General features: G+C 39.4%; 1 protein-coding gene across 1 annotated transcript in view; it reads left to right on the forward strand.

Annotated features, from left to right (window-relative positions):
• PGAP1 (post-GPI attachment to proteins inositol deacylase 1) overlaps positions 1-26,407 on the forward strand; it is a 2,682,422-nt gene that overhangs the window by 875,159 nt on the left and 1,780,856 nt on the right. The window contains exon 12 of the mRNA XM_044060619.1: positions 7,676-7,751. Coding sequence (XP_043916554.1) covers positions 7,676-7,751 — 76 coding nt within the window. The remainder of the gene's footprint in view (positions 1-7,675; positions 7,752-26,407) is intronic.

The following is a 26,407-nucleotide window of genomic DNA, read 5'->3' on the forward strand; positions in this document are numbered from 1 at the left end:
GGAGGCATTGACAAAAAGGCAGGAGTCAGAGTTGGAGGTGGCAGAGTTGAAGATAAGATTTGCATTGGGTGTGATGAGGATGGACAGGATTAGGAATCATATATTACAGGATCAGCTCAGGTTGGACGGTTTGGAGACCAAGCCAGAGAGGCGAGATTGCAATGGTTTAGACATGTGCTGAGGGGGACACTGCGTATATTGGAAGAAGGATGCTAAGGATGGAGCTGCCAGGTAAGAGGTAAAGAGGGAAGGCATAAGATAAGATTTATGGATGTGGTGAGAGAGGACAATGCAGGTGGTTGGTGTGACAGAACAAGATATGGAGGACAGGAAGAAATGGAAACAGATGATCCACTGTGGCAACCCCTAACAGGAGCAGCTGAAGGAAGAAGCCATATTTTGCTGTATGAGGGCAAAGTTTATTTTTTACTGTATCTGCCCTTTGCTCTTAATATTTTTGGTGTATTCTAGCTGGTGTTATTTCTTATAACTTGAGTATTCTGATACGGTTACCTCCCCAACTCCCACCCCCTATCAAATCCATTTGCAAATAATCAAATAATATTAAAAAAAAAAAAAAAAAAACCTCAACAAAAGAATGCCTCATCCTGTGGTTTGTGAATCTGTTGTTGCCTTAAGCCAGCCCACAGACCAGTTACCTTTCCCCATGTTAACATCTGGTGTGAGACAAGTCTTCCAAGGTATGGGGTCAGTTCGAGAACCTAGCTCAAGGGTTCAGGAAAGGTCTGGGGTAAGAGATCCCTTGCCAGACATAATGCTCTCCATAGATCATTTGTCCTGTAGCATATATACTTCATAGTAAGAAGAAACAGTGATTTCAGCACACAATAAACAATCAGATTATTACCATGTATAGTGTTAATGTGGTTTCCTTAGTTTAGAGTGTTTTACAGTCAGCTAATCTACAAGACTATATACTCTTATTCTAGAGATCAGCCTAGCACTGCAGATTTTGATGAGGACTCTGACGCAAACAGGAACGAACACTCTGAGTCTCCCTAGTCTGATTCTTAGGAAGATGATCATGTTAAAAAATGCCAAACAGGTGTTAACCTTTCTACAGATGCTAACTAGGTTTAGAGATGTATTTGACTATAAGCAATCCTGTGCTATGCCAGAGCTTTGTAGAGTTAATCTTCCTAAAGACAAGATTCCAAATGGTTTGTGTTTTCCTTCTGTGGTAATGGTCTTAGAAGATGTCTATAATATTGCATGTAAAACCCCTTTGGCTAGTGAACCAGTTCCTAAAAAGGCTTTGAGGAAATACAAGGTATACTCAGATCTTGCAGCTCTCATGTCTCCTTTGTCAGCTGACCCAGCTGTGGTTTCTCCAGCTGCCAACTATAACAAGAGGGCTTTATCTTCTTCTAACCCTGCACCCTCGGGCAAAATTGGCAAGTGGTTAGAATCTCAGAGAAAAAAAAAAAAAACATTGTTTCAGTCTAGTAATTTAGTCTTCAGAATGTGCTTTGAGGAGTGCCTTGGAAAGTGCGGACATTGTCTCTAGAAATGCATCCACTTTTGTTGTATTGAGAAAGTATGCATGGTTACATAACCAGATTTTTTCTGAGGATCTGAGATTTTGAATGCTGTTTTGAATTTGCATTTGATACTGCTGCTACCCAGATTCTCAAATGATGGGAAGATTGGGGTAAATTGTTGCATGGTATATCTAAAATGTTTTATATTGCCAAGTCCTCTCTTAACAAGTCATCCAGTTTCAAAGGGCAGAACAAACAAAAATTCCAGCCTAACGAGCCTGGGTACCAAGAAGAAATGGCAGGACGATTATGCTTCCAAATCAAATAAAAGGGTTCCTTTTACAAAAAAGATAATTTCCCTGCAAAACAATGACTAAGCCAAGACTGGGGGCATCCTGTCCCCTCTTCCTGTGCCTTCGCCCCTTTCCACCTCCTCGAGGCTTTTGCTCAACCCAGTAGCTTGACTGCAGATATTCAGACAAGTGGGTGCTGAGAATAATTCAGTGAGGTTACCCTTGGGAGTGGACATAACATCGTCCTTCCTTCAGGGGAAATCCCTTCACACCCTCTAGACCGGACCAGACACATCTCTTCTCTCTGACACTTCTTCACAATTTGCAAGCAGAGATTATGTAACTAGTTCCTGCACCACAAAAAGGAAAATGATTTTACACGAATTGTATCCAAAAAGGCGCTGTTGTGGAAATCAGTGTTAGATTTGTCATACCTAAATACCTTTCTGAAAGTATGCAAATTCAAAATGCTTACTCTACAGATGGTCCTACGCCTTCTTCCCTGTCTACTGTTTAATGGTGACTTTGCACCATCACATTCCAATTGTTCCCCTCTTCTTGTTGAACCTACAAAAGTTCTGGCTCACACCTTCAAAGAATTGTCTTCCAGGGATGTGTGATGGACACAGAAGAAAGTATGACCTTTTTGTCCTGACAGTTGAGAACATTTTTAGGGATTTCTCTCTTCAAGAAGCTGCCTCCACAAGAGAGTTTCTCAAAATTGTAGGTCTCATGTCATCAGTGGTCCCCTTGACATCACTGGCCAGAATCCACATGCGAAAGATTCAAAGATACTTCAGTTTATTTTTTTGTTTGTTTTGTTTTTGTTTTTTTGTTTTTTTTATCCCAGCACCTGCTTCCTTTGCTGTTCAGGTACCAGTCCTGGATTTTGTGAAACAAGAGTTAGCGTTGGAAGGATCAGATGTTTCTCAGTCCTGACCTGTTGTCCTCCCCCAAGACTCCATTTCAGTCAGTGCATATGGACTCGTCAGATTTTTGCATGGGGAACAGTGTCCAGGGGTGTTCTAATGCAAGGTGAATGGGGTCCTTCAGAAGCTGCAAAGCATATACATGTAAAAGAATTGTTAACAGTGATTAAGACCTTTAAAAGTTCTTCACCACTTATGACTCCCATGGCCTCTCTTATTGGTCACAGACAACCCCACAGTCATGTGGTAGCTGAACAAATGAGGGGGTACGTTTTGCTGTAACAAGATGACAAGACCTGGGAGCTAGCCTTACAGCACTCTTTGATGCTTCAGGCCTCCTCATCCTGTCAGAGTGAAAGGTAGTGGCAGACAGACTAAGCAAATCCCAGATGGACCCTCATGAATAGAACCTCAGGACAGAGAACTGCTTGGATGTGGTCCAAATGTGGGGAACACTTAAGGTAGTCATGTTTGCCTCCTTTCACAACAGACCGTTGTAAATTTCTGTTTAAGGCATTGTTACACCCATTCTTGGAGGACAGAAGCATTCCTGTTCCCTTGTAAGAAAATGTTCCCTTATCCATTTCCACACTCTCCTCTGATACCCAATGTACTTCTGAAAATTCAGAAAGAATTACCAAAGATCACTGTGATGTGACTGCCTTTTGGCCTAGGCAAATTTGGTTCTTTAATCTAATTGGCCAAGGCCAATTGCCATGAGCTTCCCCTCAGTCTGGATCTACGCAAGCACTGTTGGGGTGATTGCATCCCAGCTGAGAGCAATTGCCACTGACAGCCTGAATGATTCTTTCTTGGTATGTTTTTAGGCACTTGGCTCATGAGAATGTGCAGCAGGTATTGAAGGAGGCAAGAAAACCTGCAGCTAGAAATTCTTATGTCTGCAAATGGAAGAGGTTTTCTAGTTGGTGCTTAATTGGTAACAGATGACCTGGTATGGTGTTTGTCCCCTCTGGTCATACCTCTCAACCTCTTAATGCAAGAAATCTGGTCAAACCCAAAAATAATGGTGGGGAGGCAAAGGCTCAGAAATACGGACAGACTTTAAATGTTGTTCTTATAAACTTGGAAAGTTGCTAGAATAACATGATTTGTGTTAGGATGCATTTTCTGAAGGGCATAGTCTGAAATTCAAATGTATGTCATTATTTAGTAACTTCAGTTCTTAGTGATTTGCCAGAAAACCACAAATTGTATGAGGAATAGGCCAAAAATATGAGGCAAAAACTTAGATATTCTGAATAAATCTTGATAGCTGAGAGGTACGCCTCTGGTTATAAAATATTTCTGTAAGCTACTCAATGATGGCTTACTTTTTCATCTGTCAAGGTGCATCTTGCAGCCAGCTCAGCTAGTCTGTCCATGTATAACCACTCTTTTTGTCTTTCTCTGTGGTCAAAGCAGTTTATAAAAGGAGTGTTGCACTTGAGACCCCCTCAAAAGCAAATGCTTCCTCCTTAGAATCTCAACTTTGTTCTTGAAAAATTGACTTTATCTCATTTTGAACCTGCCTTTCAGGTTCATAACTTGGAAAACTGTTTTGCTTATTGCTCTGGCATCTGAAAGACAAGCCACTGAGCTGCAAGCTGTCATGGTGAGCCATCCTTATCTGATTTTGCACAAGGGCAAGGTGGATCCTTCTTTCATGTCAAAAGGTATTTCTGAATTTACCCTTTCCTTTCCAGAAACAAAAAAACAAGGGAGAGAAGATTCTACCTACCTTTGATGCGCACAGGCAGCTAAGGTGCTACCTTGACAGAAGTAACCCCTTCAAGAAAGCTTAATAGCTGTTTATTTCCTCTTCTGGGGCTAAGACGCGTCACCCTGTTTCTAAGCAAACAACTGTTAGTTGGTTTCCCTCTGCTGTCATTTTTTTTACTCCTGCCATGCTAAAACTATTCCAGGCAAGGTTAAGAATTCCACCAGAGCCTTGTCCTCTTCAGTGGCACATTGGAAAGGAGTGAACTGTAGAAGCATTGTAGAGGCAGCAACCTGGTCCTCTGTTCATACCTTTACAAAGCACTACAGACTGGATTCTTTCTCAGGTTCCTGAGTAGGCATGGCAAGGCTAATCCTCCAGGATGTCCTGGATCCTTATCCTTCTTCCTCCCAGGTAGGTAGGCTTTGGGAATCCACCCATATGCTACTTAGACAGTGTGGATGATGAATATAGTACAATTGTGCAAGTCCTACTTTAGCTGTAGCAGTAAATGTTCTAATTTCACACTGCCTCAGTGGCAGCACCCACCTGCCATCCATCATATTTTTGTATATAGTTCGATGGCATCCAACCTTGTGTTCTTGGTTGGCATATGGTTACTTATATTGGTGTTTTGTGGCTGCAATTTGGTTGGTTTCAGGCAAATAGCAAGAATATCAAAAAAAAGTTAGTATGTATGTATATTTTTCAATAAAACAGAAATCAAAAGTATTTAATAATAAAGCAGAAGAGAAGTCCCTAAAAGGACCTCATCTAATTCTGGAAGCTGTAGTTCACCAATGCAGGCTGCCGAGAAGATTCAACTGTATGAGTTCTTCTGCCGGCACTTAGACTGAATGATTTTCTGTGACAGGGGTTAAGCTTCACCTGATTGTAGGGGCTTAGACAGTCCCCTATTACAGAGAGTCAGAGGAGGTGAGTCCAAGTTCTGGAAAGCTGCCAGTGTGAGTTTGTGTAGGCACAGAATCCATATGCCACTGAAGCAGTGTGAAATTCGACTAGCTGTTACAGGTAAGTAGGACTTGTGCAACTGTACTTTCTGTGATGGGGGAGGTAGTATCCTTCATTCAGAATTTTATATATTGGTGGACCTTTTACTTGCAGGGAGCCTGTGTACCTTCTGCTGAAGAAGACCGTGGTAAATGCAGGCATCAACTTGAAAGACAAATCTGCAAACTTTGTTTACAGTGATTTGTATTTTTATTGGTGTTATGTGAAGAATGAAAAGTCATAAGGAAACTATATTCCATTTTAGGGAGAAGAACGTGTAGCGGTGGCCAGTCTTAATTGTATGGGGAAAAGAGCTGGGAAATTCTGCAGCATAGCTTCATATAGGAGAGGACTTGGTTAACAGTATTATCTGTGTGGGTACAGAAGGTGAGTGGGTATCTGTGATGGGATGTTAATAGAATAACAATTTTTTTTTGCTTATTAACAGTTTATTAGTTGTGGCCCAATGACAGAGTGGTTAAGGTATGTTGAAACTTGGTTTGCAGACTGTTTGCATGCTCATTAGCTTGGAAGTAGAAGAATATCAACACAGAATGTAGTCTTCAAAGACGGAAGGTCATCAGGGAGGTCATTGATTAAGGAGAAGAAAAGGTGGTCTAAAAGTGAACTTTGAAGGGAAGTCTATGTTAAGTGTGCCATCTGTGGATAGAAAGTTACTTGCACCTGAAGTGTTGTATTCTTCGAGAACTTGGAAATCATGTAATATTTTGAACTAAGTTAAGTTTGGCAAGCTTTAAGAGAAAGTGATTGTGGACAGTAGAATATTAAGTACATATTGTTCTGATTGCTGAGTAGAATGAAGCAGTCAAAATAACCAGTATCTTAAGGTGCATGTACTGAAAGCAATTATCATTGCCCCCATAAACTTATTTAAATGTTAAAGTCACAATTCCTCAGAGAAAAAGGCATCACATTATTTTACTCATTCAGAACTTTGCCCTTTCATCAGGTGAGCATGTTTTTTGAATGAAAATAAGCAGCTGGGATGTGTGAAACCTCTACTTCAGATTGTAGGTGGCTTGTCCCCCTGCATAATTACAGATAATGTCTGCAGTAGCGATTTTTAAGATAAGCATCTTTTACTTTGTAATACCTTCTATCCCTGCTTTTGTTGTCATGTTGTTTACTGCAGCACTCTGTCGTTTATATAATTAATTTGTCATTGTTTCTGTGAATGCTACATTTGATGATGACATGCTGATGTCTGATAACCCAGAAGTGTAGGTGGGGTGGGGTGAACTGGGCAGCCTCCTGGCTGCAAAGTGCTAGGTGATAAGATTGGCAGATGCTAACCTCAGTTCAGTGCCTTACCAACATACAGAAGTGATTGCTGATGTTGATTTGTGCTCAGAACTGAAGTACTTTAACGCTCCCTGTGTTGCATAAATCGTAGCTCTGTGTGTAGCTTAAACTGTAGCAGTTAGTTTTCTTTGCTCCCTTTCTTAAAGTTGAGGAGACACCACATCAGGGGGCAACACTAGGCACTAGAATAGTTAGCCTACACCTCTATGATAACCCAAATGAGTCTTTCTTTATTGGTCTCTGCTGTATGTTGAAATCCTGTCATTTACAAAGTCCATGGTGTGTAGATAACCAGTTAATGTGACAGAAAAAGCACCTTTTTGAAAGCTGACGTAAAGTTCCTCTTAGAAAAAAAGGGGTAAGCACTGTCTTGCAAGAAAAAAAAGTGTGATTTATACATTTGCTTTTACAGAATGAGTTTACGCCCACGTTTGCCTAATTGCATGAAGCTTCAGGCAGTGTGCTTTCACACCCTAACAACCCCCCCCCAAGTTGCAGTGAAAGTAATTCTGCTGCTTTTGACTGTTTCATTATATGTAAAAGATGCATTCATGAAGTTTCTTAAGTATAAGCCGATAAGGTAAGGATTAAAATGTGCATTCTTTGGTAGTATTATCAACATGCAAGTGTTCTATCATTTACCATTCATTGAGCTTTTGGAAGTAAAAATATTTTGAAAGAAACTGTGCATCGTCCATAACTGGTAGTTGTCCATCATCTTTGACCAGTGTAATATTAGCAGAAGCTGTAAGTATAACACTAACCACAACATAGTTGTACATACTTCTATGCTTATATGTAATTAAAAGGGCAAAACAGCTTGGGGTGGTATGCTCACCTTGTAGCATTACCAGTAAAATGCCACAGATCTTTACAAGTTTATATATACTTGTTTTGCAGTTCACTTTGCATTGCGAGTTCTTTTCAGAAGAGTCCAGAACAGCAACCACACAAGTACCGAATGTGTTTTCTTTTGGTATGTCTGTTTCTTGTTTTTTGCTTCATTATGAATTTAGATCATAAAGATCTGCATGTTTTTGATGTTTTCCAAATGTCAATGCTAGTATGTTTTAGAACATGTGAGCTTGCAAACTTCTGGGGTATGTGCCAAGGGCTTGGTTATTGTATCACTACTTGTGTAACATATGCTGGTTCAGTAATAGTTGCACAAGGTTTGGAAGTTCTAGTTGAATGTCAGTAGCTGCTGTGTGTTCTAGCATCTAAGTAAATATTTGGTTGGGAATAATTTGTGGACTTGTACTGGAGAATATAATCAGGAATGTCAGATGTTCTGCAGGTAACAATCTCCAAAATATGAATTTATTATAGCTATGCTACAATACACACTACACAGAAAATACAGAGTAGTAAAATTATTTTTTTCTTCCAGTGAGGTAGGGAGCTCACTGGAAGAAAACAATAATTAACCAAATAAATTGACATTCCTTAGCTGTGGTTTTGCGTCAGAATAACACAGTTTTTCCATTGAAAATCGGTCTTTGAGAAAGTATGTTATACTATGGCTGCTTTATGTATATAATCATAATTGTTTAAAAATGGTTTCACTGTCAGAACATACATAGTACTGCGACTTCTGTGAGTTATTTTAGATCTAATTAAACATGTCACGTTTCTCCAGACTGAATCTGAAAATTCTCTAGAAGAGTCAATGCTGTTACCCTTTTAACAAATATGAATAAATAAAATGACTACCTTGGCAGTTTTGTCATGGAATGTCAATAGCAGTGCAGGTATAGACAAAGAACAAGTACGAATAAATAAAAATAAAAAAAATGCCCAAGGAGTATGCTACCATTGATCTTACAAGTGAATTAGTTGGACTATTAAATTTTGTATATTTAACTGACTTTATTGTTACTGTCTCAGGAATAGGGATCAGGCCAAAATTTGTAGCAGTGTACATTTGGGGCTGGCTGTCATCAGGAGGATTGACTTCTCCTCCAGGGATTCTAACAAATTAATTTTTCCCTCCTGTAGTCTCTGAAATATCAAGTTTAGTTTCATTTTCCACTTACATTGATTTGCATAGCTGTCCTTCACTGATTTCCTCTCTCGTGAACATAATTATTATTGCACGAGTTCACCCAGATATACTTGGGAGACTTCCATCTGAAAAATGCAGTTGCCTTTCTTGAATGTTTTTGGAATAATTTATGTAATCAAAGATGACCATTTATTAATTATGGAGCATGGCAAACTGCCTGTTATGATTTCTTCCTTATTTACGCATGTATGTTTGCATGCATGTGTCTATCCATCCATTCCCTTTATTGACCAGGTAGCTACTGAACCTGAGATGTGAGATGAATTGCAAAAGGTTACAAATTCAGGAAATATTGGAACTTTAAATACTGACAAATAATATAGAGACTTGTATACATAAAAAAAGTAATAGATTGTCATAAATATGAGAACATCTGTGATTTCTAGACTTTTTATATTGGTTTTCTTTTCTGTACTAGCGTACTAGATTAGCTCACATTGGAGAGATTACGGATTTAGGCACAATACAGTGTTGATCAGATTCCCAAACTCATTTCACATGTAATGGATTAGAATTGCTACATTTCTTAGCTTTTTTTTAATCTTTGTATGACACCAATATTTTTTAAATAATATTTTTTACTGCTGTTTACATCATTGTATGTACAAACGTGTGATGAAACATGATTCCATGCAATTTCATATTAATATTTCTATATACCTTTTCACTATAACAGCTTCCAGAATTAAACTCTAGTGCTGTTTTTTAATCATCTTAATTACGTGATTCTATTTTTGGGCATATATTAAAACACATCTCTTTACTCAGGAGAGCATCAGTATACAGCCACATGCACCTGTTCCAATCTGACATGAAGTGAAAACTGGATATGTTGCTCTTAAATTTAAATTAGTTAACTAACCTCAAAACATCCATTAAGTCTTATTTACCCATCACTTTTTCTACCAGTATACCTGGTCAACTATAGTCATCATCATATTTTCTTATTACTGTTTACCATGTTTCCTTACTTCTGAATGTAGTATTCCCAAGCTTCTTTGCCAAAAACCCTCATTTAGCAAACAGACTGCCCATGCCTGTTGAAATCCCTGTGACAACATATTGCTGAAAATGCAGTCTAAGTAGTCCTGCCTGGTCTTCCATTTTATATACATACTACTTCCACCTACATATCTTTTTTGTCCCACAGTTGTATAATCTGTGGTCTAAATCCCGGTATTATGAAATGATCCACTTAATCTTACAATACATTTAGTGAAAAATAAGTGCAAGGGCCCCTGCCATCATCACCCCTGCAGGTCACTCCTGAAAGTATTGCTATTCATATCAAGACCATACAGTTCATAATTTTCTAAAGTAGGCCTGTACATTTCATTTGTACCGGCCTGCTTTACCTGTCTGTATATGTGTCCCTACATTGACCAACATGTTATCCTCTGAGCCCATCAGCCTAACCAGTAGGGATAAGAAGGCTTGTTATTTCTTTTCCGCAAATATTTCTTCAATGTATATGCAGTTTGGACGTCTGATCCAGTAAAATAAGGCATTGTAAGCAGGACTGGTAAAAATATTTCACATCACATCATTCACATTTTGCTTCCATAACCATTCACCTCACACTGTGTTGTGCTCAGTAGGACTGCACAGACTTCTCGGTTAGGGCAACAGGCTTTTTTTTAACGCATGCTACCAGTCTTTCATTAAATTTTATCCATTTACTCTTCTGTCCTTAAACAATTAATACCCATAAGATAGTTTTCCCTCACATTGCCACCTGCTAAGCATGTCAATATCCAGCTTTCTTCCTTTATATCTAGACATATCTGAAATCAGTAGGTTTGCTGTACTACTACTTTAGTCATATTCATTAAATTACATTTACTCATCTTTGTAAATGATTATTCATGTGGCTAGAATTAAACCCTTGTGTACATAACTCTGTTCAGTAAATCTGTCAGTTAATCCCTTGTCATGTTGTGCAATATATCTGTATATAGATATACTGACAAGTGTGTACTTAATGGTTTCATACATTACTGTTTGATCATTTGAAACAGTTTAGTTGGACCAGCAGTCAGTAGTGCATTATATGCCATCTCAGACTGGACATTGACTTTTTCATACTACTGTTTTTTCCATCATGTTGTACATTATGTCAGCGTTCCAAATCATAAATACATGGCTTCATGAGAAATACAAAAAGCTTAGGTTTGTATTACGTTACTTTACACTGTTAGACAATTTATCTTTTCTGTATGGTTAATATTTTACCGTACTCTGAATCCATAGAGTTCCCTCATATATTCAGTACAGTAGTATTTTCGTTTCAAGCTTGTATTAATGCTTTCATATGTACAGACAGCGCATCACTTTTTTCTTTAAAATCCTTATTAAATTCTGACAAATCAGCACAAGCCCTTACTCACAGGAGGAATAAAAAGAAAATACCAACATTTTTAACTTTTAATGTTAAAACCCTTAGGTGTTTTTCTAAGTTTAAAGAATTGTTCATTCATATAGTTAATACTTCTTATTTCACTTTAAACTTAACAGACATTTTATATGTTTGATATTTCATCATATTCTGTGATATCTGAGCTGATTGAATATATATTGAAACTCGATTGTTTATTTTGTTGACCTGGTTAGTGGTTTGATTTGTAAAGGACCCGTTTTAGATATAGCCTGAGATTTGCAGCAAAGGAATAACAGATACAGTAGCATAGTGTAATACGTGAAAGTAATACAAGGTAGTGGCATATTATTGATAAATAGAAGAACATTAGTATAGTATAAAAGAAGAATTAAGTTCACTGAAACATAATTACATCTGTGCCTTTTGATTTTGATTCACAGACCAGTTGTAGAGATGTAAGTAGGACTGAGAGGGAAAGGGAGGAGAAAAGTAACATAAAATAAAGACGCAATGCCCTGACTGAGATCACTGTTGCAGTTTTCCAAACAGATGGGTAATTTCCATTGGCTTCCATCTGGGGTACCAAAGCTTCACCTTCCCTGGATCATATGTCTGACTTATGACCTCAGCACCCAAATGTAGGGGTATATATGTAGACGTATTAGCATAGATTCTCAGACCATCTTGGCACCAGCCCGAACACGGGTTGCACACCTGACTGACTGCTACTTAGTCATTGGTACCATTGCTTCCTAAAAATAAGTTGTGCCCCCCTGAGGAACCTTTCTTTACTTGCTTCAAAGTGTTTAGATGCATGTGTAGTAGATGTCAGCTAGAAGGGGTAAGTGTGAGTGCAGTAGGCAAATTCTCTACAAAGACCTCCATACCCAGTGTTTCTTCTGCCTTGGGGTGGAACACAACTACAAGGCCTGCTCCATTTGCCAATCCCTTTTGCCCAAGCATTTGCGATTTGTTTCTTTGCTTAACAGTTTCTTAGAGACCCAGTGATAAAAGCGGTTGGCCCACTCCAAGATGGTATATTTGGTCTTTCCTGATGTACCTTGGTCGCACAAGAAAAAATTGAGGTCTAGGCCTGACACTGTCTACCCACTCAGATTCTGACACACCTGCTGGGATTACAGAATCTGTGGTATGTCCGACTCCACCTCTGATGCCCTCTGCTGTGACCCCGCTAGAAGCCAGTATGGTGTTGGAGGGTCATATGACTGCGGAGATGACTTCTGCAGAAACGGAGGAACTGCAAATCATCATTTCAGAGCGACCAAAAGGCATCCTATAGATTTTAGTCAGGAAAGAGCTTCCTGGAAAGTTAATTTAGTTACTTCAGTCCTCTGAAATTTCCTGTTTGGTTCAAGTGGACATGACAGCAAAGAAAGAGCATCAGGAGATAAAACATATTTGTTCACCACCTACTTCTAGAGAGGAGGAGTAGATGGATTTCCCTCAGGGCCATTATGACCCTAAAATCTCCTTCCCTTTCTGTTCCACCTCCTGCTCCTACCTCTCAGAAAATAACAGTAGTTGATTCATCATCATCCTCTGAAGATGAAGATGTCTCAGACTCTAAAGATTCTGTGGTGTAATCCTCTCAAATTCATCATCTGAAGGAACCTACCCAGGCGAGTGAAGACTTAATGTCCCCTGACTCCCCAGTGGGTGTGGCTTCTTTTGGGGAGACAGTTGTAAACATAATGAAACATTTTGTGTGGGAATTGAGGCAAATTTCAAATTCTAGCAAAGGTATTACAGCCTTATGGAAAGTGGCAGTCCTGTCCCTCCAGTTCTGGAGGCTCTTTTGAACACTTTACAGTTGACTTCTACAGCTCCTTATTCACAACTTCCTGCTCTTAAAGACCTGACAGGTTTTACAGCGTTCCTGATGACCTTAAGTTCCTGTATAAGAACCCTGTGGCAGACTTGCAGTATCTTTCTCTTCTGACAATCCTTATAAATTGCTCCCCAATGCCAGTGCTCTCCCTATAGAAAAAGACAGTAGGACCATGGATAGGTGAAGAAAGAAGGTTTATATTTCTCTACTCTGATATTCAGGGCTACTAACTACTAGACCCAGATGACCAAGTTCCTGTTGTCCATACTCAACACAACTTTGAGCAAGGTAGTGGTGGATTCTTGGGGTTCAGACTCTAAACAACAAATGCTGTCCCTGATCAGTCAGGCTACTCAGGTAGTTAGACACAGCAGGGAATGTATTTATGATGATATGGAAGCTTCTTCAAGAGCAGCAGTTGTCTGCTCCTTCATTTACAGGTATGCATGGTTGTGTAGACAACTTATCCCAGAGAATTTCAAAGCCAAACTTACTGACTCACCTTTAGACAGGAATCTTTTGTTTGGCCCACAGACAACCAACTTTCTTAAAACCTTACAGGCCCAAGGCAAAACTATGAAAGACTGCCGACAAATTCTGCTTACCTCTCTGCCTAGAACAAGTGGAACTACCTAGCCAAGCCCACTTATTTTGTTAGAAGGAATTCCAGACTTCAGAAACACAAGAAGGCACCCAGAAAGAAATTTTTAGAGAAACCTCAACGGGACCTCAGATCTGGGAGGCCTCCCTTTTTAGAGGAATCTCTGTTACCATCTTCCATAAAAAGGGTTATGCCGTGTGTTGGAAAGAACCTCCTTCATTGAACAGAATATCCCCTCCACTCCAGAACCAGCTTCAACTTCTACCATAATTCTAAACGAACTACAGGCCCAGGGTACAACAGAACCAGAGCCTATAAAATTTATCAAAAGGGCAATATACTCCAGACTTTTCCTAGTTCCAGGAAAAGGACAGTGGAGACCAAAACTGGATCACACTTTACTAAACACTTAACCTAAATGTGCAAATTTCAAAACGCTCTCCCAACAGATGATGCTGTCTTTTTGTACTTACACAGACATATCTAGTCTCCCTGGATTTAAAGGATTCCTATCTAAATATTCCCATTCACACACCACCCTGCCAGCGATTCCTCAGGCTTTATACTCAGTTATATCATTTCTATTATTTTGTATTTTGTGCTTTCCACAGCCCCAAGAGTATTCACAAAGTGCCTAGCACCAGTAGTAGCCTTGTGTCAAACTCATGGAGTTCAGATTTTCCCATATTTAGATGATCTGCTAATTCAGTCTGCTTCTCAGCAGATCTTATTGCAATATCAACAGTTCACCCTCAACCTTGTCTTGTAGTTGAGGTTCACCATCCGCTACAAAAAGTACTTCCTTCAGCCACTCTGGGCATGGTGTTCCTGTGCTAAAGACTGTACACCAAGGCCTACTTATCTCAAGAGAAGATGCAAAGTCTTACAGCTTACTTTCATAGTCTTTTCTCCCTCAACAGATGCTCAGCCAGGGACCTCTTGAGAGTCTTGGGATTTATGGCGACAACCATCCAAATATTCCTTGTAGCCAGGTTGCACAGGAGGAAACTTCAGTGGTACCTGAAAACATTATAGCCCAAACACACACATCCTGTAGACAAAGATTCACCTCATACCTTTTCTCAGAAAGGATTTCTTATTGTGGATAGACCAGGTAAAACTGAACTCAGGGCTTCCTTTCACTCCATAAACTCCATCTCATGAGATGTATACAGATGCCTTGGATGACTTCTGGGGCCCTGGTCTGGTTCCTTCAGAGTTCAGGGCAGGTGAGAACCCACAATCAAACAGGAGCACATCAACCTGAAGGAGATGAGGACTCTCATCCTATCTGTTACATTTTTTTCACATGCCTGAAAACCCATACCCAAATAAGCAAAGAGGCACACAATCATACTAACTGTGCAGACTAGCACAGAGTGCTTAGGACTTGGTCACGCAGAAGAGCATGTCTGTGCTCCCCACATAAATCCATCTCAGGACTGTGTTCTAGCTGACTCATTAAGCAGGTGTATCCAGGACCTTCAGCAATGGGCCCTAAACAGACAATTCGTCCTGGACATCCTACACAGGTAGGAGACACCTCAGATAGATTTATTTGCCTCAGAGCAGCAAACAACTCCCCTGTTATTGCACCAGGACCACTTGTCCCTCAGCATGGAGGACAAATGGATTCTTCTCCCAGTGGACAGGGAAGCTTCTGTATGCCTTCACTACAGCAGCAGCTGGTGACTTCAAACCAAAGGGGGGCTGCAGGAGACACCTGAATGAGGTGAGGACAACTAGAAAACTTTGGGGTTAACTTCATAGCAGTGGGAGCAACACAGATCATGCATATCATTTTAGATAAAATAACTGTACAGTCGCTATTGTACATGCCGTATAGTCTACCAAATACTAGACTAAATCACATTTCAGAGCTAATGAGGGGTTTTAAGTTGTGCTATAACAGCACAGAACCTAAACATTTCTAAACAGTAAAAAAGTGGTTGATCTTGACTGCATGAAACTATTATGAGTACATGTGATATAGTAAGCATGCATTGTATTTTATTAGGTAATCTGCATTTTGTACAATGCCAAGTGAAAAGTAAGGAGATTTGGAAATCCCACTGTACTGTCTTAATTTATTATTTACAATTCAAAGCCACTCCAATGCCTAATGTGCGAGTGGTTCTGAGAGACAGTGACACAGGCTTGTATGACAGTTGACTTTATAAAAATACACATTAATCTTGCAAAGCCAGAATTCCAGCAGTAGACAGGGCCAGTCAACCCATTTCAGTAACACAGTCCCCCTCCCCATTACCAAACAAAAGTATCTGCTTTGACCCTGCCAGGATTAAAGTAGAAATAATAGTAATTGGTTACATACTTGCACTAATTTCATTTAGTTGACAGAAACATTAGTCACAACTTTATGCCAGCTCACCTTACACAAATAAAATTTCATTTTATTTTACTTTTGTTTACTCACGATTGTCCAACTGTCTTTAGTAAAAAAAAAAATAAATAAATAAATAAAAAAAGACGTTTAGCCTATGTTCAGGGAGAAATGCTCTAACATATTACAAACATTTTTAAACAGACATTCAGTATGTACATGGACACATATAACATAACATACATTAAGAATGATTCGTACAGTTGATAATTAGATTACATTTATTTGAAAGTACAGACAGCTGTTGCAGTCTTGCAAAGCCAAAATTACAACAGTAAACAGCAGGGCTAGTTGTTACATTCACACACAGCCCCAGTCCCTATTTCTCCCCATCCACAGTATCTGATTTGAACTTTTGAGGTTAAAAGACAAAAAAAAAAGGATAAAAGAAAACATTGTTACTAATATATGTATTTTTTCACATAAACAGTAGCCAGAGTTCAGAGCTTGTGGTCGATCTTAATTCAGTCAAGTTCACATTACTCTTGTACAACAGTAAGGCCAGTTATTTCATTCACATATAGTAGGCATAACCCCCCCCCAAGCCCTGTTGCCCACCCACAGTATCTGATTCGAGCATGCAAGGTTTACAGTAATGAAGAGAGAAGTCAATGGTTACATTACTGTATTTCTTTTGCATTGCATAGTGAAGAGCTTGCAGGTGATCTTACTTCAGTTTACCCATACACACTTTAGTCAAGCAAGGCTAGATTTTCAACAGCAAAACATCCACACACAATCCTAAAATGTCATGATTGACCCTGAAAAAAGATATTGGGTTAAAAATATTTCATCCACAAGCAGCCCCCAAAACACACTGCATACCTAGAATCTGTTTAACCCCTGCCAAGATATTTTATTAGATACGACATCCACAGTCCAGCAGCCTCCAAAGCACACTGCTTCCATAGTATCTGGTTAACCTTGCCAAGAGTTTACATTAAAAAAAAATATCCATAAGCAGTCTTCCAAACAAAGTGCCTCTTTAGTATCTGGTTCACCCTGCCAGGATATTGTATTAAAAAATGTCCACAAACAGTCTTCAAAATGCACTGCCTCTCTAGTATATGGTTCACCCTGATAAGATGATATATTAAAAAAAATCCATCAACAGCCCCACAGCACATTGCCTCCCTAGTATCTGGTTGACTTTGTCATGATATTGCACTAAAACAAATCAATCAACAGCCCCCAAAACACACTGCCTCCCTAGTACCTGGTTAACCCTGCCAGGATATTACATTAAAAAAGAAAGTCATCAATAGCCTACAAAACACAAAGACCACTAGTATCTGGTTGACCATGCCCAGTGTATTATATTAATAAAAATAAATAAATCAACAGTCCTCAAAATACTTTGCCTCCCTAGTATCTGGTTAACCCTGCCAGGATATTATACTAAAAAAAAACAGTCATCAACAGCCTCCAAGACACATACACCACCTACTAGTATCTGGATGACCATGCCAGGATATTGTAAGAAAAGCATCACAAACAGCCCCTAAAACAGTCAGTTCACTCTAGATTAGGCCTTCTACTGTCTGGTTGACCATGCCAGACTCCAGGCCCATGATGTCAGAAAGAAAATAAAAGTATCTGGTCGACCCTGCCAGGAAATAATAAATTAAATACAGAAATTTTCTGGCCAACCCTTCCAAGATAAAATAAATACAGAAAGTATCTGGTTGACCCTGCCAGGAAAAAATGCAGAAAGTGTCTGATTGGCCCTGCCAAAAAAAAAAAAAAACACAGGACTTATTTCATGATTTTTTTTTTTTTTTATTTATTTATTTATTTTTTTTACAGGGAGTTAATTTAAAAAATCTTCCTTGCCAAGGAATCCTTGGCCTCTCTTACTTACCTAACAAGTAATCTCATGATGAACAAATAGAAATGATCCACGGAGTTTATAATGCTTTCTCAGTCATCCATCTCTCTTTCTCTCTCCCTTTCAAATTAACTGTATAACTTAAAGTGCGGGAAGAGAACGCAAGAGTAATAGGACTAACCAGCGGATATGTCATATACTCAGATTACATGATGTAGCTGCTGACTTAACAGTCCAGTCTGGTTCTAATTTACTAAGGTTAAAACCGCAGTGACTTCTGGACATCTTCATTCATGCCTGCAGTCTTCCTAATCCGGACTGTTTTAAAAACGGACCAGCAACAAGAAAAATATATATATTTTTTTAAGTGGAACTTGAGCACGCATGCATGCAGCTCTGAGTTCCATAAAACATTGCATCTTCAACTTTACACACTAATCTGCAGTTTGCATTGTTACTAGTGTGTAAAAAATAACTATTTAAACTTGTTTTTTTGACAAAACAGCCAAGCAGTCCCATACCATGAGCCACCCCACTTCCCTCTTCTACTTCTGATTCCAAAGGTTATTAATAAAAGTTCAAAAAGAAAGACCAAAGCTCTTATTGGTGACACCCTTGGTTCTAGCTAAGGGCATCCACCACACAAGGCAGATCGGTTGACTGCCTCACCCAAACATGTCATGGCCAAATCTAAGCCTATGGATGATCGTTTCTGATCCCATTCAGGTGATGTACTTTGGGTCCTCCAGGAGACAAGGAGACCCACTTCTTGATAATCCTACATAGCCAAATGGAAAAGATTTTCTTTCTGGTGCCATAGCAATAATCAGGACCCCACAAAATTTGAGGTCTTGTTCATCCTAAACTGTTTGTGCAAGCACATGAAAACAGGTCTTGCATACTCCATCAAGGCCCCCTTATCAACCATCTGTGTCCGTCTTCCCCTCAGTCCATCTATTCTCTCTAGGCCCAAGATCAAACATTTACTAAAATGGGTACTACGTCTAAGATCCTCAAGGAATCCCATGCCCCCTTCTTGGGATCTCCACTGTATACTGGAAAATCTCACTGTATCTCTCTTTGAAGAAAGTGTCATGAAAGGAGATACTGCCAATGCAATTATCTGGAATATTTTCAGTACTTATGTCAGTTGTGAATATCAACATGATTTATATAAGATGCTCATGTTACAAATGTATTAGAATGTTATGTCATGTGTATATCAAACTTTTGGTACAGAAGTGTGTGTTAAAAAGGTATTTTATAAAATAATTGTGCTTAAAATGTAACCACAATGTACCCTGCTGGAAGACATTAGAAATGTACAAGCACTATTGTAACTGTTTTAATGTATATATTTTAACAGTGGAAACTGGAACACAGGAGGTTATCTTCAGAAAAATAGCTGAAATTAAATTACTTTATAGGCTAGGACAGAGGCATAATGTCTGTATTAGGGAGCTTTTTGTATTGTCTCTAGGGTGGGCTAATTACTAGTCTTGAAATGTGGAGGAATGTAATTGTTTTATGACTTCCAGCATCTGCCAAATATCTGAGGTAAATGTATTTTTACAGGTAGGTGCTAAATACTGCCAGCTTCCAGCAGTGGAGGTTTCACCTGGGATAAAGTCATATGACAAGAAATTGTCATTCTGCAAGCTATCACAGCAGTAATATTTGAGATATTAATTTGTGAACACTCTGGGAGAGAGGGCATTCTGTATTCTGTCTTGGACTTGACAAGAACCATTCACCACAACATCTGCCTTACTCTGATGAAGTAAGTTACTAGGGAATAGTATAATTCATTGGATATAGTCAGGAATATAGCAAAGCTTAGTTTAGATATTTTTCTTTATTCGACATTGTCCTACAATGTTTTAAATATTTCCTGTGATTTTGAGCTCTGTCACTGTGAATATATACTGAGTATTTTCTTGTTCTTTTGTTATTTATTAAATATATTTAAACCATCCATTGTGGCAGACCTGTGTAGAGATTCTTGAGTTTTGAGAGTACTTGCATATATTTATTTGGTGACATTGTGTGGGCCACTCCTAATAGCCTTGATCTTGATCAAACATTTGTATTAATATTACACAGTAAAACTGGACATCCTTTTTAAGGGCCTTAAAGTAGCTGATAAGGAGTTGGCTGGTGGCAGTGATAACTACCTTATAGTCTGGACAAGAGGGGGCATAGCTAGTAAACCTGTGCCAGCCTTTCCCAGGTAGGTGTGTGTGTGTGTGTGTGTGTGTGTGTGTGTGTGTGTGTGTGTGTGTGTGTGTGTGTGTGACTTTGGCAGAGACACAAAGTGCTGGTTGGACAGAGAGGGTGCTGGAGATCTTGGCATGACCACTCAGCTGAGATCTGAAATCTGTAGCTGTGCCAGTGGGGAGTCTTATTGGGGATCTGGAGAAATAGGGAGAAACCAGCCCTGGACTGACTGTGGTCTCTGTGTGCTCTTAAGGCAAATTGGACTTGATACAGAGAGCTTCATCTGGAAATACTGTGAGCGTACCTGTTATCCTCCCAGTGTACATCCCCCACTGTTGCCAGTGGTGAAGATTGAGGCTCCTTGATTTCTGTTCCAGTGGTGGGTCGTCACGCAAGGTGCTTCGACAAGTCTTAATTTCTGCACTTGGAAAACTATCTTGCTACTGGCTCTCACTTATGCTAGGAGAGTCTCAGCCGCTCATGGCCATTCCACTCCTTCTTATTTTTCAAAAGGACAGGGTAACCCTGAGGGTTAACCCCTATTTTATGCCTAAAGAAATGAACAAGATGTCCCTCAACCAGGCCATCAACCTCCCTACTTTTTTCCCCATCCCACAGAGCAAGAAGGAAAGACTCCTGCATTCCTTAGGTGTACATAGACAGCTGACGTTTTATTTGTACAAGGCAAACTATCTTAAGTCAGACCGTTTTTCATTCATGATCTGCAAACTGGGCCAGCCAGTATCTAAATAAACCGTTGCAAGCTGGCTCTCCAAGTCCATCTTTTGTTATTCTCACTATGGTAAATCCTTCTTCTCCTGGCCTTGAGCTCACTTTACTAGGGTAATGTCATTCTCAGGGGCCTTGTACAAAGGGATTGATGTCAGAACTGTCTTGGAAGCAGCAACATGGTTATGCCTTTTCAAGATCTAGAGCTGACTTCACTAGGTCAGTCCTTTCAAACCTCTTGGACAGTTCCTCTCTTCAATAGCTAGCCTTCCTACATCTCTGGGAATCAGTCATCTGCTTGTAATCCTGCAACGCTGATCTAAGTCCGGACATAGCTCAGTTATATAAAAACTTGCAGTAACAGTAGATGTCCTACTGATAACTGTTGCAGTTTTCCTTTCCACCCCCTTCCCCTTTGGGATAATGTCTGTTCATTTATCTGTCTTTCTGCCCTATCTACAGGGACCTAAGACTGAGGGGGCTTCTACCACTTCTTGCTCGTTCCATCCTAGCTGACCAGTCAATTTTTCAGGGGTATTTAGAGAACTTGCTTGGAGGTAGTCTGAAGATGTATGCTCATATATCCACCTTTATACTCCTACACTTGCAAGCTGAAGTCATAAGTTGGATGCACAATTAAGAGAAGTGTAGATCAGAGCTTGTGTATGTACCTTTAAGAAGCATGTGCATGTAAATAGTGAGCACATGCAGGCACCAGTGCCATTTTGAGAGAACAGCCAGAGTGTTAACATGCATGAGTGTGGTAGTCAGTCTGTTAATAAGTTCATTTAAGTTTAAGTTACAAAGCCTCATTCCTCATGTGTTTGTGTGTAATTAAGCTGCTTGAGCTGAACTCACAACCGCTTGTCTGTTTTATCCTGACCAGACGAGCGACATGGTGCCAGATATGGGATTAGGAGAGCAACAGCTTCAGGCCATGAGGTGCAGAGTTGAAGGTGAAGACAGATTAAGCTGGTTGAGTGAAACGGTGCTCAGACAAATGGAAAAGGCCAGAAATGAACTTAAGGTAACGAAAAATTGCAGAAATTATTTAGTTTGCAAAGAAAATAAAACAGAGCCTATGTAAAGCACAAAACATATTATTAATCAAATGAAATGTTTGAAACCAGAATATTTGATAAAACTAGCAGAAATATTCATGTGGGGCTCAGAATTACTTTTGGCTTGCATAATGAACATGTTTAAAGTAAAACAGGCACAAGAAAAGTATAATGAGCATGATAAGAGATTAAAAGGACATAATGAGTACACTAAAAGTGCAAAATAAGGTTAAAAGAGCAAGGCGACTGCATGTTTTTTAGTAAAAGACCATGTTTAGGGCACAAACTACTATTTCGCATTGGCTGAAGCCATTCAAAGCATAACTAGAGTTGTTCAAAGTGTTTGCATAGTGTGTGTTTTATTACGGTGCATTTATTTCAAAGAGTTTGCTGGGTGCAAAGTGCAATCAAAGTACAGCCATTTTGAAAAGTTTCTTGTGCTGTGTACATTTATTCCCAGAGTGCCACTGTTTGTGTGTTTCATGCACTGTACAGAGTTATTTCGGAAAGTACAGCCATTTTGAGCTGTGTACAGTTATTTGCAAAGTACATTCATCTTGAAGTGTTTCTTACTCTGAGCTTCTTCTGCTGTTTACAGCTTATTCTCAAAGTACCCTCATTTTGAAGTATTTCTTATACTGATAGAGTGGTTTCACAAAGTACAGTGATTTCAGAGTTTTCTTGAGCTACAGAGACTTATTTGGCAAAGTCCAGTTATTTGAGAGTTTATTGTGCTATTGGGCATAATTACTTGGACTGGCATAAAGTTCTGGTATATATATTTGTGTGTGTATGTTCATACATAACTTCAAGTACCTTCACTACTGTGTGTTGCTATGGCAGAGGCATTTCGCAGACCTTAGCCCACTTGTGTTTGACCATAATATAGCCGAGCATTGGAGAGTATTTGAGCAGGAATACAATATTTTCATACACACAGCTTTTTTTCTGACAAAGGTGCATGTACAAGGGCATTCATTTTGATTAACTTAGCTGGGTCAGAGGCTATTGAAAGAGAGTGCACCAGCAGTATATGTAGGAAAGGGGGATAACTGCCATATTGTGCTACCGGCTGTATCAAGGGAGGAACCTGAGTGCTTGAAACACAAATTTAGAGAAATAAAGAAATGAAGAGCATGATAGCACCTCTTAAGGAAGCCTTAATAAGCGAACATGAAACAAATAAAAGAAAGGCTTCCACCAAAGCAGAAAAAATCTTTAAAAAACCCAATCTTTAATAAAACACACAAAAACACAAACTGGTGGTGAACTGCAGGTTGAACGGGATGTGTTTTATTAAAGACTGGGTTTTTAAAGATTTTTTTCTGCTTTGGTGGAAGCCTTTATTTTATTTGTTTCAAATTTAGAGAAATGTGCAACCCCCAGACAAATGTTACATTAGAGAGGCACTTCTTTTATACAAGAGACCAAAACCCAGGTGAAACTTTTGCAGCTTATATCACACTGACTTGAGAAACAAAGCTAAAATGTGCAAATTTGGTGATTTGAAAGATGAAATAATAAAGAACAGGCTTGCGTGTGGTGATAATAGTGCTGCAGTGAAAAAGATTTTGCTTTGCGACTGTGATTTAATGTTAAGCAAAGCCGCAGAGATTTGTCAAATTCATGTGCTCACAGAAAGGCACACAAGTATGCTTGCAAGTGATAAAAGCATGGTTTCAGCAGCCTCTAGAGCAAACATAGACAGCATGCAACACGTGGCAAGCAGAAACAGGCCTAAGCACATGACAGCTGCAACCCCTGCAGGTTTTCCTGGGAGACCTCGTAGCTTTCTAGCAAGTTCCAGACTAGCTTAGAAAAAAGGGCATGCTCAGTGCAGTTTAAGGGTAATTTAGCAAAACCCAAGTCAAGTTTCATTGTTAACTGTCATAATTGTGGTGCCAACCACAACTCTAAAAGAAAGAGGTGCTTAGCATTTGATCAGCAATGCCAGAAGTATAAAAAATGGAATCCTTTTCTAAAATTTTGTAAGTCAAGAAAGCCTCATTCAGTTATTAAGAAAAGAAGCAAGTTGATCATGCAGAGAACTGCAGCCCTACTTTCTATATAGATGGTGTATCAATGGTCATTGAAAAGGTTAATGCATTAGAATTGTTGACAAAGAATGAAGTATATTTTGCTGTCCTGATCAATGGTAAGCCGATGGAGCTCAAAGTAGACACTGGTTCAAAGTGTAATGTAATGTCAGCAGCAACATTTGCTTAAGTGAGGGCTGGTGAGCAACTTAATTTGGCCAGTTGTGTGAAGCTTGTTGCTTATGAAGTTGAAGAGATTCAAACCGAAGGCTCAGTAGTACTTTTATGCTATTCAGCTGGAAACAGTTAAAGCTTGCATTTTTATGTAGTCTGAAGACCTGTGCAGTCATTATTAGGTCTCGGAGACAGTGTGAGAATGAAGCTGCTGTCTTTTACCAAAGAAGTACATTATGTACGCACATGTCCCAGTTCCAGCATCAGTGATGCTATTTTCTCAGAGTGTGCTGATGTTTTGACAAGTTAGGTAAACTTCCACTTGTGTACTCCATAAAAGTAGACCCAGAGGTCAGTCCAGTGGTGAGACCAGCAAAGAGAATTCCGTAGCTATGCAGGACAAAGTCAAGGTCCAGTTATACAAAATGGTGCAACAAGGTGTGATTTGTCAAGTCCAGAACCAACTGAGGGGGTGTCTTCCATGGTAGCTGCTCCTAAGAAATATTTTGATGAGATCAAAATATGCATTGACCCACGAGACATGAATAAGGCATTAAAGAGACCTCATCATCCTAGGTGTACAGGCGAGGAGATTGCCACCCTCATGCTAAATGCCACTGTTTTTTCTGTCTTAGATGCAGAGTTCATTTTGGCAAGTAATGCTCGATCGCAAGTCTTCACTACTGACTGCATTCACTTCCCCATTTGATAGATACAAATTCCTCAGGATGCCTTTTGGAATAAATTCTGCCAGTGAAGTCTTTCAGCATGCAGTGGTGCAAAATTTTTCAGGCTACCAGTGTGCTATAATAGTTTTTGATTTACTTGGTTGATGGTCATGGTGAAGCAGAGCATGACAGAAAGCTCAGGAAAGTTTCAAGTGAATTTAAAGCTCATTCCTCTGAAATGTAAATTCAGATTACCAGAAGTTACTTATGTAGGTCATTTACTAACCAGTACAGGCCTACACCAGATCCTTCTAAACAAGCAGCCATTCTTGAGATGCCAGCTCCAGACAATGTCCAAGCTTTACAGCATTTTCTTGGTATGGTTAACTATTTAGGCAAATTTATCCCTGACTTTAGTGAGTTATCAGCACCTTTAAGAGAGCTGACATACAAAAATGTTGCATGGTCATGACCAGACAGGATTTGACAACCTCAAATAGCAAATTGCTAACCCGTCTACATTAAGATTCTATGATGTCCACAAACCAGTAGTTCTTTCCTGTGGTGTTTCAAAGTTCAGTCTTGAAGACCTGTTGCCGATCCGTCTAGAACTCTTACCCAAACTGAGATGCATTATGCTCAAATTGAAAAGGAACTTTTGGCAGTTGTATTCGCATGTTTGACGTTCCATGTTTATGTTTATAGCCAAGCTATCCAGATAGAAACTGACCATCAGCCTCTAGTCAGTGTTTTAAAGAAGCCTATGCATTCAGCTCCAGCAAGACAACAAAGAATGATGCTCAAATTGCAAAAGTATGGTCTATGCAAAAGGTAAACTTCTTTATTTGGCTGATACCTTATCCAGATCCCCCAGAAATACTACGGAACAGCTTCATGCAGAGAATTTTTGGCTTTGATGTCATGGAAGTGCGTCATTTTTCTACCATGAGACTTGATGAGCTAAGAGATCATACAAAGACTGATCCAGTTTTGAAAAAGCTCAACCACTTCATCAGTGTAGGATGGCCATCAAAGCAATACGGTGTACCGCCAGAAGTGCAACCTTGCTTTCCATACAGAGATGAGATGCTGATGGAAAATGGTATCGTTTTCAAAGGTCCAAACGTTATTGTTCCTACTTCCTTACAGAATGAATACATTTAGATTTTGCATCGTAGCCTTAGGCTCTGATTCTACCAAAAGAAGGGCAAGAGGACTAGTATTTTGGCTTTCTCTATCGAAATATATTGATGAAGTGCTTTCTTCTTGTTCAGTGTACGATAGTACTAAGTCATATTTGCAAAAGGAGCCACTTCAGCTAAGCCAAATTCCTGAACTAACTTGGTCAACATTAGCAACTGACATATTTGAGTGGAACAGTCAGCATTACTTTGTGTTGGTAGACTCTTATTCAAACTGGTTTAAGATCAGTTTACTACCCAACATCAAGTGCCATTATTGCTAAGATGAAACGTCATTTCTCAGTCCACACAGTTATTTCTGACAGTGGTTCTCAGTTTACCAGTCAGTTGTTTCAGAGATTTGCAAAAGAGTGAGACTTTATTCATGTTACTAGCAGTCCTAAATACCCACAGTCAAACGACCTTGGTGAACGTGCAGTAC

The sequence above is a fragment of the Protopterus annectens genome, chromosome 2.part0 (genome assembly GCF_019279795.1).
Source record: "Protopterus annectens isolate FY-2018-M chromosome 2.part0, PAN1.0, whole genome shotgun sequence".
Taxonomy (NCBI): Eukaryota; Metazoa; Chordata; order Ceratodontiformes; family Protopteridae; genus Protopterus; species Protopterus annectens.